This window comes from Bactrocera dorsalis, chromosome 2, assembly GCF_023373825.1.
Source record: "Bactrocera dorsalis isolate Fly_Bdor chromosome 2, ASM2337382v1, whole genome shotgun sequence".
NCBI lineage: Eukaryota > Metazoa > Arthropoda > Insecta > Diptera > Tephritidae > Bactrocera > Bactrocera dorsalis.
The window spans coordinates 76,241,361-76,255,346 of record NC_064304.1 but is presented as its reverse complement, the minus strand read 5'-3'; the positions used below and the strand labels follow the sequence as shown (position 1 = coordinate 76,255,346).

The window sequence follows — 13,986 nt, the reverse complement described above, 5'->3', positions numbered from 1 at the left end:
TTTTGTTATTATAGTTAATAATTTGATTTACAATTTTTTTTATTTTACGTAATTCATTATTTCTTAAAATACTAAATTTTCTTAATACTTATCTGTACTTAAATAAAAACTAATCAGCAAAATTTTAGAGAAAAATCAAGACAACCTACATCAAATTAAGCACAATTTTTTTTGCAAATTGTATCGATTCTACATTAGCCGAAGGAAATTCGTTCCTACCTGGTGTCCCACGACACCACATTTCTTTTTTTATTTGTAAGAATCAAGTGGGAGGAAAACGTCTTTACTTGTCGGCTGTTAGTATTGAAGTGTCCCACTGATTTTTGATTTATTACTCTTTAACGTTCACTGTCGTTTGATCGCTGTTCATTGTTTTCGTTAAGTCCGTTTATTGAGTATTTCTGCTAAGAGTTGCATGTTTGCGCACGTCAGGTCAGGTCCGGGTTGCAATCCTACATTCGGCCTTCCTGACTTCCCGAACGAAGATTTCTATCTATTCATGAATTCGGTGACAGTGGTCGTGTAACCAGCACCCTCGTCGACCTTCTCGACTTCATACCTATCGTGTCCTAACACCTTCGAAATTTTATATGGATCAAAATATTTAGACCTTAACCTAAACACGCTCCCATACCACAGTATATACAGTAGAAAACATTTTCGTGGTAGCTTTCTGAGGGGTAAATAGCAACCAGCTTTGATTTTCAGTAGTAGCAACGCAGTGCTGTATATATTGAGATAGTAAATGTAAATTACAAATATTGTTATTTAATATAAATCATATTGTTACATTTGTACACGCATACTATTACTATTTGTGTGTGAAGCGGCGAAAGCACGAATTTGAGCATGTCGTTCGGCACAACAACAGTGTACACTGAGTCTTGCAAGTTAACGTACAAATGTGCTATTCATGATTATTATTTATTGTTATTACTTTTGATTCTTATTATCTCATTATTATATTATTATATTATTATTATGTAATAAGACTATCTATGTCTATTTCTCCTTCGTAGGTCTTAATCCGGAGGAGGTCTGCTAAATGCTGGTCCGTCATTCGATTTCTTTGTTTGTTAAGTATAAGTCTCATCGACGAAAAGGCAGATTCACAGTTGTATGTCGATCCAAACATAGAATACAGTCTGTAAATCTGATCCTTTGTCTTTGGATACTTCTTTTTCCATTTTTCTTCCATTTTTTATTTCATTTATTAGAATTTGAATTTTCCGGCTGAAATGGTGTACTGCGGTTACTAATTGTGTTACTATCTTGTGTTTTCCTGGAAGCTGTATATTTAATTCATTGAATAATTCTGTTATGTCGCACAAAAAGGCTAGATCATACAAAAAATGTTTGTTTTTTCGTTCTAAAACGAAATCTCCATTATTTGCAGACATATTTTGTTCAAAAAATGTTAAGATTTCATTCCGTAAATCGAACAGGCGCTGAAGGCTTCTCCCACGGCTTAACCAACGAACCTTAGTATATAATAGTACGTCACCGTATTCCGCTTTTAGATCCTCAAGAAGCGTTTTGAATTTTCGGTGGTTTAAAGAGTTGTGGCCCCCTTTAATTTTATTTATAATTTTTATTGATATATTCATTGCCCTTTACAAATAATCCCCTTTTGCGAATAACGCTTGCTGGTGGATTATACAATGGAAAAAAAGAACCTTGAAATGATTTTTTAATAATTGCCCTACTAAGCCCTTTTTCGATCCCACCATTACTTCGCCCCGTCCGTACAAATTCGGGCTAATTTATTTTTATCAACAAAGCAGAAGACTTTCTCAACCAAAACATTGTATAAAATTTCAAACTGTTACATTGCTATGCAAAGCAATAACAACAAAAATTTCTTCGAAAGTTTGAAAGTTTTGATCGACAGTTTTTACACAAATTATTAGTTGACAAATACTATTTAGATCAGTACTCTCATCCAAACTGAGAGAAAAATATTTGCAATTTAGCAATCTATTTTTAGTCTCAGAGTGGATGAATTTGCTTATATCTTCAGTCCTACGTGTGACGGTACGACGAGATAAAGGTACTTTTTCTATGATTTTCAAAACTTCTTGCCCTTTTTCACCAACAAATTTCAAAACTTTTGAAGACAAATTTAAGAAAAAAAAGGCCATCTTCAAATGGGCGACACTGCTTTGTCAAAGCCAACGCAACAGTAAAAGATGCCTTTATTAAAGGCAAATCAATATCTTTATTATTATTTTTACCATTATCAGTTTCAGTATCATTATTATTATCATTTGCAATGAATTTAAAAAAAAATTCTGCTTGCAATTGCAAAAGCATTAGCTTCCGCTCACCTCCAGTAAAAAATTTAAAATTTGTATGGCAAGAGAAATAATGTCGGCTTAAACAAAATTTAGAATTGCGACCAACAATGTCGTAACAAATAAGACATTGTGCTCTTCCATCCAAATTTTCTATAAAGAAAAAATCTTCTTCCAATTCGCGTATAAACATTGTTAGCTCTCACTGTATATTTGAAATAGCGCAGCGTCATGGATAACATGGATAAATTGATACGAAACTCTTTGATTCGAGAGAGCGCTGTCAAAGTCCACATTTTTTATAACATTTGCCAATGATGCCACTATGGAAGAAATGTGTTAGGGAATTTTTAGTAAATGTTTTGGAAGTTTGTAATTTCCACACCACCGCTGAGGTATACAAAAGACGCGTTACCGAAGTTAGTTTTGGGTGCTCGGTTCCCCTATAGGCCTATATCACCCATATAGGTACAAAATAAAATCACAACATTTATTTGTACTTATAATTTATAATTATAGTAATATTTACATCTACTACGTTACTCCAAACAACATATTAAATATTACAATACTATATACTAAATTACATTATATTTCGCAAGTATGATATATTTTTTATTATGCAATAAATTGCATCTAAAACAAGATCAAAATAGGCACAATTTATGAAAAAATATTTCGAAATTTCACTAAATAACTATATTTTTCTACTAATTAAAATTATTTACGAAAATGGATCCATCCTTCGGGAAATTGAAACTCCTACGCAACCAGCCACACACTTATTTTTAGTTCTCGGCATTTTCCTATAATACGTTAGGAAAACATAATATATTTATATACATGTATTTACGATGGTTTTAATAATACACTTACCAACTTTATTTTTAGTAAAAACACTTATACACTGTATTTTTAATAAAAAAACACTATATTTTCACAACACAATTACTTATGTATTCCACAATGAAAAAAAAACGAACTGATTTTGTCAGTTATTTTTAATGGGATTTTGTCTGGCAGTTCATTGTTTTGTTTGTCACCTGATTCGTAGCCCATGAACTTTCAGTGTTGCCATACCAAACCGTGAGATCATGGGCTCTCTCAGAAAGCGAAGAGAGGAGTTTCGGATCAATTTATCCATGGCAGCGTGGTGTTGCTTGAACAAGTTTTGCATGCGACTGTTTTGCTTTCCCATAGCCACTGGTATGATAGCATTCAGTCTTCATTGTGCCGAGGGCTACCGATCGTTCGTATTCTATAAAAAGCGTAATATTTTGTGCTGCTCGTCGCAGCAGAGGCCCTATGCACGCGTGCATAGGAAAATCAACTTGTGCCCACCTCTGATATAAATCAAAACATTGATTTACTGACAATCAGATATTTTGCAAGCAGTGAGTTATGTATAAAATGTTTCTCTGGTGTTAGTTTTCGCGGGGGTGAATTTTCTATGGCTTACCACCCAGGACTGTATCTTTTTGCATGCAAAAGTTAAAAAATTCTTGAAACAACTTACATATCAAATAATATCTCCGTAAAATTTAAGAAACATGCAAAGTAATTCAACATAATCCCTTAAATAATGTAAATACTTGCATTTCATAATATGCATTAAAGTGTAGCTTATCAAACTTTAAAATTTATATGTAGCTTAAATTCTAACACAACACCCTAAGATTTTCTAGAGTTGAGTATACGTACATATGTAAACAAAGCAAAGGTTTATTACTGTATATACTGAAATTTAAAGAAAGATTTTAGGAGATAACATTTATCGAATGAATAAAGACGCATTTGGGTTTTAAATTATGTTATTACGTTTTATAAATCTAATATCTTTAAATATCCGGATGTTGTTAGAAACAAATGTCATACCCAATAATATCTTTATTCATAGCACCTACTACTTTTTTTGATCGGTTTCAATTCTGATTCTGACAACTATCAGATTTCACAACACCCCTGAATAAAACAAGAAGTTTTAAAAATAACGTGTTGATATATTTTTGTAATAAAAAATGGTTTTGTAAAAATTGTCGGCTTAAAAGGCTATGTTTATCTTCCATCTATTTTCGTTGAAAATATTATAAAAATTACAATCAGCAGTTTACCAGAATTTCAAACTCGCAGAGTTGCCGTCTTCTTCGGATCTGGTTAATAGCAGAATTAACGAATTTCGCAAAACCGCAGAACGAATCAGCGGATACGACCTATCTTATATGAGCGCAATGTAAATGATCAGCCAACACTACTTCTACCGCTCGCTTTCCCTTAGGATACCATAGCCCTTCTCACGAATTGAATTTTTCCCCTAGAAACGTGTCAGCTGATTGCTCTCTCACAACACAGGGTTACCACCCTAGAAATACTGCAGTAATTATAAAAATTGTCTTCAATATATTTGAAGTTTCTTAAACTAACGCAAAATCAGAGTCGAATGCTAGTATTTATAAATCTATATATATAAAAATGAAACGCGTTTTCCGTTGTCACGGCATCACGCGTGAATGGCTGGACCGATTTCGTTAATTCTTTTTTGGTTGTATTTGTTATTATTAGGAGAAGGTTCTTATGTAAAAAGAAGTTACGAAAGTTGCTGTAAAACGCCTAAAAACAGTCCTTTTCTTCTTCACATAAAATCGTTTTATTTTGTGTATACATACATACATATGTAAGTAAAAATGAATGTTTGTTTGTTAGTAACGCTAAGGCTCGAGAACGGCGAAACCAATCTTCACGAAATTTTCAGAAGTTGTTCGCTGTGGATCTGGAAATGTTCAGAAATAAAAAAAAACTTTTCATAAGAAAAAGTCGAAACTTTTTTCATACAATTCTTTTTTCTTTTGTTTTTCAATATTTTGATTTGTAAATTATTTGAATCGTTCAATTTCGGTCGCTTGCTCTTTTATTCCGGATATTTAAAAAAATTTTTTGAAAATTATTCAGTGAAAACTTTATGTGTGTTTCAAACGAAGTGATCAATTACAGATTGAAATTTGTTACGAAGCCACGAAGAGGTCCCGCTAATATCGGTCGGTGTTCTTTTTGCCATCAACGCGAATGCACATGAACGAGTACTTCCAGGATGCGATGACATACGTGTGGAATTATGAATCGGGGTCAACCAGCAAGCGATCGTCACGTTGTCACAGCACGACAGCAACAGTTACGATGTTCTTCTTTGGATGGTGGAAGTGATGACAACCAATATGGACACCACAATCCCACTTCGGTTTGTATGTCTAACAATAAATGCACGAAACACTTTCCACTTGCTTTTCTTTCGGAATCGCAAACAGGAAATGATGGATATCCACTCTATCGTCGTAGCTCATCAGATGACCATACAACTTAGAGTAGTGAATATCGAAGTTGACAACATATGGATCGCACTATATTCTCCACTGTTGTCTAAGTCACATTCAAAACTCATATCAATGTTTGGTATTGCAGTTTGGTGTAATCTATAAAATACGTTTGTAAGTACGTCACCAAAGGAACCAATATGGCGGTTATTGGTCTTGAACGATACGGTCGATACGTGAACTGCAAGAAAGCGCTTTGTTGGGTATTTACTTTTGCAATTCATGAACGCTTTTCGACTGTTGTGGGTCTCGCAGTTCATTTGAAGAATGGCTAAAGAGTGTTTTTCAACCCAGGGAATACAGTACAACCAGCGAAAATACTTCCAACAACATTGACATTGACGAGTTTTTTCTCAACTTGCGTCAGTGATTCGTTTGCGAGAACATTGCTCTATTCGGAAATGCCTCGATATTATACATGGAATGCATCGTCGAAGAAATAGTTACGCAGAAAGCAAGGCCAACCAGTAGATTGGCATCTTGGTATGTTCTCAACTAATTCCTTAGGACGAATTTACATAATCCACCCGAAAAACGACGATTGCTAATACCTTCGGTTGCTATTGATAAATGTATGTGGTTCAATTTCATTTGAGTCATTGCGCAACTTTGTGTAACTTTTTGAGAAGCACGCAAGCATACAATTGCTGGAACATGATAATAAATGTAATCAAACGATAGCTACTTCGCATGCCACTGAAGTTCGCACACTTTTAGCGATGGTCATTTCGACATATCAGCCTTCAAATCCGCGTCAATTTTGAAATACGAAAAAAATTACATAACTACGATTGCATGAGTGCGTGCCAGTTATACGTGGCGTGTTCCCGAGTTGGAAAACCATCTTCTCTGTACATTTACGCTCCGGAATAGAAACCAAAAAATGTTGTTTATCAAACTGCGTTACATTGAAAAAAAATTTAAAAAAAATCGAAAATAAAAGATTTTTAACACAACATAGTTCAACTTTCTTTTCATTTCAAAACACATAATTTCACGCAGGACAATGTATGCGGGGTCAGCTAGTGTTATATATAAACTATTTTTAATAGTTTGCTTTAATTTTTGATATTTTATGTTATAAAAAATTGTAATTGAAAACTTAGGTGTGTACAAAACTATATATACGGATTGAGCAATGGCAACATTGTTCAAATGAAAACAACAACAAATTTTGATCCCTGCGTGTGGCAACTCAGGAAGGGAGGAGCGGATTTCGCTGTTTCTGTTATAAGTACACAGTTAATCCGGATTAGCGTTGCCGTCCGGGGTTGAGTTTCTATTGGCATCCAAAATGGCCGACTTTTAATCGAAAATGGTTGCATTGTGTTTATAGAAAAGTCGTCCCAGAAAAATTGCTTATATATAAAACATTAAAATATTTTCAAATAAAAATCGTTTTATTGTAATATGTATTCACAAATAAGACATTATGAATAAATACATTAGTAATTAAGTTTTTTATTCATGCCTCATTTTAAATGTGGTAAGTTAATAAATGTTCGCCACAGAAAACTGTTAGGTGCATATAAGCAACCATGCCACATAGTGGGGTCCAGAATATACTTATTCACAGCCAAATTTATATTTTTGGAAGACAATTTGTTTGTTTTTATTTATTTATTTTATTTTGCATGATGCATAAATTACCCGTATGGGGATACACTTAAAATACCGAAGCTCAAGATACCGACCCATCAAATCCCCGACAATATTCAAATATCTTGCCAGTATCGCTACTGAGCTTGGCGAAATAGTGTTGCGTAAGCTAATTTAAACTATTTTTTATGAAAGAAATATATTTATTGTATTTATACTAAAGAGATATTGCATATTCAAAAAGTTATTTATTTAATAAGCCTATGTATTAACGCAAAATTTAGTTTAGAAGTAAAAAATAATATGGTAATTTTTTATGTAGAGTTGTTCATAAAATATACACATATATTTTATTTTCATCGCTAAATGCTGAAAAACTTTCTAAATCAGTTAGAGCAAGCAAAATCATACTCACATTCCTAAACAAACACTCCATTTGGGAACGGGTAGGATTACTGATCGCCAGCGCATAGCTACATTCTAACATATAGAACGTGTATGTAATTTGAGATTAAACAAATTTATACTTAAAGTGTAGGAAACATGAGTATTATAATTAATGCTTGATTTATCTTACAATATAAAATTTTGTTTTATTGTTCAAAAGAATTACCCATTGCAGAATCTAGTGATATATGAACGGCTGATTCGGTCAATTTATTGTAAATGACTATTGTGAATTGGCGCACCTTCTGCATACATTTGAAAAAAAGTTGTAACAAATCTTTATAATTTAAATAGAAATTAAAAATCTATTCAAAATTTACATTCCTCAACAATTTAACGGCATAATATGCCTTTATGTAAAATTACAGCTAAAACAGGGTTGCAATTATATTTTAACGTGTTCTGCGTGTTTGTTGTTGTGCCGTTGCACCAAGAGGAAAATTCTGCAATTCGTGCACCTTGCAAGTGTTTCACAAGAGCAAGAGAATACCCCTATTGAAAACCAGTATACAAACGAGCAATCTCCCCTGACCTCAACACACACCACATCGACTCAAACTCACACCACTGACCACGCAACCTTCACCACGGTACGCTTACAACCCACATTCTACACTACTCATGAGAGTACTACTCACCGACACCTACATATGTACATGTACCCCAACACCAATCACACCATCCGATTCAATACCAACGGGAGTAAAGGACCGATGAACAGATCTACTCCTGTCACTCCTGTACTCCTATGGGAACAAATTTTTATACGGTTGAACCGTTGAAATACGTAAAGCGTTGGTCACAACTAGAACAAAAAAAGATAAGTATACCTCAGCCAAATTTACTTTCAAATTACAATTACGGTATGAGTGGTGTTGATCTACATGATCAGGCCGTAAATGTATACAAAATTGGGATTCGAGGCAAAAAATGGTGGTGGCCGCTGTTTACTTCGATGATGTGCTCCACAATGGTAAACGCTTGGAAGCTGTACAAAGACTTGAATAATAGTACCAAAGATTTGCTTGAGTTTCAACGTGACATTACGCGATACTACCTACGACACTACACATTGAAAAGATATTCTAAGCGCACGTTAGCTCCAAGTGTTTCCTACAGCTGGAGGAGCACATTTTCCAAAGAGAATCCTCAAGCCTCTTAGACGCAGAGTCTGCCATAAACGAATCAGGTAGATTTGCGAGCTATGTGGTACTGCTTTGTGCGTGGAACGCGACTGTTTTAAAATAGCCCACTCATAAATATTTTATACACTTTTGACCATTGTACAAGTGTGGGTACAGCAAAATTTTCGTATATGTAATAAAAAAAATAAATTTTTTTTTTGTTCATCTCTGCGATGGTATAAATCAATAAAAAACTGAAAATTTTAAATAAACTTATTTTTTGAGTCCTTGGTTGTAAATGGGTTAAGGGGCTATACCAGTGTGACGCATGAAAAATTAGGCGATTTTCGTGAATTTTTTTAAGAGAAAGTACGCGAATGAATATTTTGAACTTCTTTGAACGTAATAAGGTATATTTTCAGCTATGTATATTTTAAGATTTTTTTTTACAAAAAGTATAATTTGAAGTCGATCGGTAAATTTTTCGTTGCTCTTTTGAACGCTGCCATCCAAAAACTATTCAAGATACGACGGTTCAACGGCACAACAAACTTATTCTTCTTCTTCTTTACTGGCGTAGACACCGCTTACGCGATGATAGCCGAGTCAACAATAGCGCGCCAGTCGTTTCTTCTCTTCGCTACGTGGCGCCAATTGGATATTCCAAGCGAAGCCAGGTCCTTTTCCACTTGGTCCTTCTTTCTTTCCAACGGAGTGGAGGTCTTCCTCTTCCTCTGCTTCCCGCGGCGGGTACTGCGTCGAATACTTTCAGAGCTGGAGTGTTTTCATCCATCCGGACAACATGACCTAGCCAGCGTAGCCGCTGTCTCTTAATTCGCTGAACTATGTCAATGTCGTCGTATATCTCGTACAGCTCATCGTTCCATCGAATGCGATATTCGCCGTGGCCAACGCGCAAAGGACCATAAATCTTTCGCAGAACTTTTCTCTCGAAAACTCGCAACGTCGACTCATCGGTTGTTGTCATCGTCCAAGCCTCTGCACCATATAGCAGGACGGGAATTATGAGCGACTTATAGAGTTTGGCTTTTGTTCGTCGAGAGAGGACTTTACTTTTCAATTGCCTACTCAGTCCGAAGTAGCACCTGTTGGCAAGAGTAATCCTGCGTTGGATTTCCAGGTTGACACTGTTGGGGGTGTTAATACTGGTTCCTAAATAGACGAAATTATCTACAACTTCAAAGTTATGACTGTCAACAGTGACGAGAGTGCCAAGTCGCGAGTGCGACGACTGTTTGTTTGATGACAGGAGATATTTCGTCTTGCCCTCGTTCACTGCCAGACCCATTTGCGTTGCTTCCTTGTTCAGTCTGGAGAAAGCAGAACTAACGGCGCGGGTGTTGAGACCGATGATATCAATATCATCGGCATACGCCAGCAGCTGTACACTCTTATAAAAGATTGTACCTGCTCGATTAAGTTCTGCAGCTCGAATAATTTTCTCCAGCAGCAGATTGAAGAAGTCGCACGATGGCGGCCAGTAGGGATGGTAAACTCGATTCCGATACTACTCGAGAATCGAGTTTTCTCGTTAAATAATCGATTTTTAAAAATCGATCTTCAGTAGTCGAAGTGGATTAAGAATCGGTTCTTGACATTTGAAAAATCGACAAACGACATCTGTCAAATATTACACACGTTCTTATGGACACTTATTTTGACGACGACACGAAAACACGACTGTAGGCCAACAGTTGTCATTCTCGCTAATTCCTATTTGCCAACGACAGTAGAATGAAGAAGAGAGATGAGGAAGAGTGGTGATGCCACTAATATGTAAAATGTAAAATTATTCACAGCTCTTACAAACTTGACGTTATTTTACAAATAAAAGCATAAAATAGCTCTATTTTATCATTTGTAATAACAATTGATAATTTAAAACAAAAATATATACCTATTTACTTATTTTTTGCATCAAAAATTTCACTTTGAACAAAATATTAAAATTTCATTGAAGTGCGAGGTATTAGTATGGCCGCAACGAAATTGTGTACATGCAAAATGGAGAGCTGTGTTGTCTTGTGTAGGATACACAACGCCGTTTTCAGTTCACTGTCGTGATGCCATGTCGTGTCGTAAGCATTGTATTCAGCATATCATCGAAAATACACAATGTCAAACCCAACGACTTAGATTTAACAATCCACAAATGTGTTTTCAAAATGTTTTCAATGTCGGTCCGAACATAGTATAAGATTCAATGGCGCTGCCGGGTGTTACCATTTTATCTCAATTTTAGTTTGAAATTTCGATACGTTTTGTTTGTCGTTACGACATAAAAATACCATGGGAATAGGGCCGAATGTTATTTACAACTAGTTATACTATGTAGGTGGAGACGTAAAATAAATTTCACCTTTCTCAAAGATCAAAATTAAGTTTATAATTCTTCATATTTTTAATGAAAACACCATACTAAGAAATTGCTCGTAGTGTATAGTTATAACTCCATCCATATCTGTATCATGTTGTCTAAAAGCCGTTGTAAGGGTCTAGAAAAAAAACGTAATAATAAAAGTTCGCAAATTGATAAATGAATGACTCACATATAAAACTATACAACATTGTATGAAGTCATCAAAAAGTATTGTTCCTTTTCCGAACCGATCAAACTTCCGTATTAGAATATCAACAAGATTATCAGATAAGCGATAACCGAATGAAGACAATGCTGTTTTAAGTTCCTCCTTATCGATATTACCCGAATTGTCTCTGTCGAACGACCGGAAACAATTCTGCCAATCTGTTACATATTTCCAGAGAGCCCCAAAATCTTGGAAAGAAACTGTTCCTCTATTTTCACGATCAAACATTCCAATCATTAATCGAACAGTTTCTGGGTTGAATGGGCTCCATGTTCCATTTGAAAGTGCTATCTGCAATTCGTCGGCTGAAATGTGTCCGCTACGATCCTTGTCAACCCTGGAAAATAAACAAATTCAAAATCTTATATTTAGTGAACAATTGCATACCTTTGAAATACATCCCACAAGAATTGTTGATCTGGAACCGATGATTGAAAGTTATGAGCCATAATTTACAATTAATGCCAGAATAACTTTTATTAACATTTGTATTAGGTATTCAAAAAATATATCGAACGCCATATAGAACACATCCCAATAAGTACCAGTTCACATACAGACTCTTTTGTTGGCCAAAGCGGTTTTTTGTTTGCGAGGGGGTTTTTTGTGAAAAGACGAAGTGATCATGGAGCTCGGACTCAAGTGGTACGATTTGTATTCTTTTACGCGATAGTTCGCTGCTATCAGTGGTTGAAAAATGGCATAAGGAAGTAGGGAAAGTGTCCATTCCCAATCGTCATGGTACAAGGGAGTAGGGAAAGTCCTATTCACCATAGTAGAAGAGCCATTCACAGTCCTTAACCTACCCCCCAAGTGCACGTTACAATAAAACATCATGTCCATCTCTGGTGAATAAGGGTGGCAAGAGGTCAAAACCGGTTGCAGAAAGCGAAAATGCTATAATATTAAATAATAAATTTATAGTACTATATTTGTACATTTATAAAGAATATTTTAAATTTTGCTTATAGTATGAAGTTTAATGCTGTTATCAAAAGATTTAATTATATCTTCTTGATATAAATAAATAAATTTATAAATATTCATGGGCAAATTGGAAATTATATTTGATAATGAGTGGACCAAAAAAGATAACTATTGTGGAAAAATTTGGTATTACATATCATAATAATTCGTCATAATGTTTTATTGTAAGATAAATCAAGAGATAATTATAATAGCCATGTTTTCTATATTTTAAGTATACATTTTTGTAATCATAAACTACATACACGTTTTATAGTTAGAATTTAGCTGTACGCCGGCGATCACGAATCCAACGCGTTCTCAAATGGAGTGGTTAACCATCCTAACAGATTTACCATATTATTTTTTAGTTCTAAGCTAAGTTTCTAAATAAAAGGATTCCTAAAGAAATATCTGTAGTAGTAAAAAGTGGTTTAAATTAGCTTACGCAACACTATTTTGCCATGCTCAATAGCAATACTGGCATAGTTTTTGAAAACAAAAGGGGTTTTCGCTTGCTCTTGCAAGATTGCAGATTGCAAAAATACTATGCGGAAATATACAAGGGTTTTGGTCTAACATATTTTACAGCCATTGCAAATAATTTTCTGTGTGTGTTTGTTGTTGTGCCGGTGCACCAAGAGAAAATATATGCAATTATTGCACCGTGCAAGGGTTTTGCAAGAGCAAGCGTTTGCAGGCAAATATATTTAGGATTGAAAACAGGTTGTTTAAACCTAATCTTTATTAAAAGCAATGAATTATAAAATTAACTTATGTTGCGATCCTCACGTGCGAAGCGATTGGCAGCTGCTATCCAAAAAGAGCGAATATAGAGGCAAACGTAAGGACGAATGAATGACAATGCGCGAATACAAAAATAGCGTAATGTCAAAAACAAGTGTAATAGAGTGATTAGTGTTGTAAAGCGATCATAATAATAAAATTATAAGTTATTGTAATTAGAATGTAAAAGATCGAAATTATGAAAATATAATTTAAGAATCTCGTTATGTTGGTACGCCACATTACTCCCCTCTTAGAAGCCGGGCAAGGTAGCCACAAAGGCGGGCTTGAGCCTATCGATTGTGGTTTTGATATGCTTGCCTCCTATTTCAATGATGTAGTACTTTGGTGTCCTATGTAAAATTTTATAGGGGCCCTTATACGGCGGTGAGAGCGATGGTCGAATGGAGTCATCTCTAATGAAGACTTGCTCGCATGATTCCAATGACGGATGAACGAACACTTTGTGTGTTGAGTGCCACGAAGTGTCTGCTGGTTTTAAGTCCTGCATGACTCGCCGAAGTTCGGTAACCATCTCGTGTTCGTTATTTGCTGGTTTACTATTCACCCAAAATTCCGAAGGTAATCTAAGTGTTGTTCCATAAACGAGTTCGGCGGGGCTAGCCATTAAGTCGTCCTTAAAAACTGATCGTAGTCCCAGCAAGATCAATGGCAAATATGTCGTCCACCGTTCGTGTTTGTGGCAGAGAATGGCTGATTTTAGAGTGCGGTGCCACCTCTCAATCATACCGTTTGCTTGAGGATGGTATGGCGTCGTGCGAAGGTGGTTAATCCC

At 35.2% G+C, this 13,986-nt stretch overlaps 1 protein-coding gene across 1 annotated transcript; it reads right to left on the bottom strand.

Annotated features, from left to right (window-relative positions):
- Window positions 1-11,210: 11,210 nt before the first annotated feature.
- Window positions 11,211-12,005, bottom strand: LOC105226320 (programmed cell death protein 6). Its single transcript, XM_011205151.3, has 3 exons — window positions 11,826-12,005; window positions 11,400-11,775; window positions 11,211-11,345 (listed from the first exon to the last, which is right to left on the bottom strand). Exons 1-3 carry the CDS (start codon window positions 11,885-11,887, stop codon window positions 11,244-11,246), a joined length of 540 nt encoding a protein of 179 aa, XP_011203453.2. The 5' UTR covers window positions 11,888-12,005; the 3' UTR covers window positions 11,211-11,243.
- Between the last annotated feature and the right edge of the window lie 1,981 nt (window positions 12,006-13,986).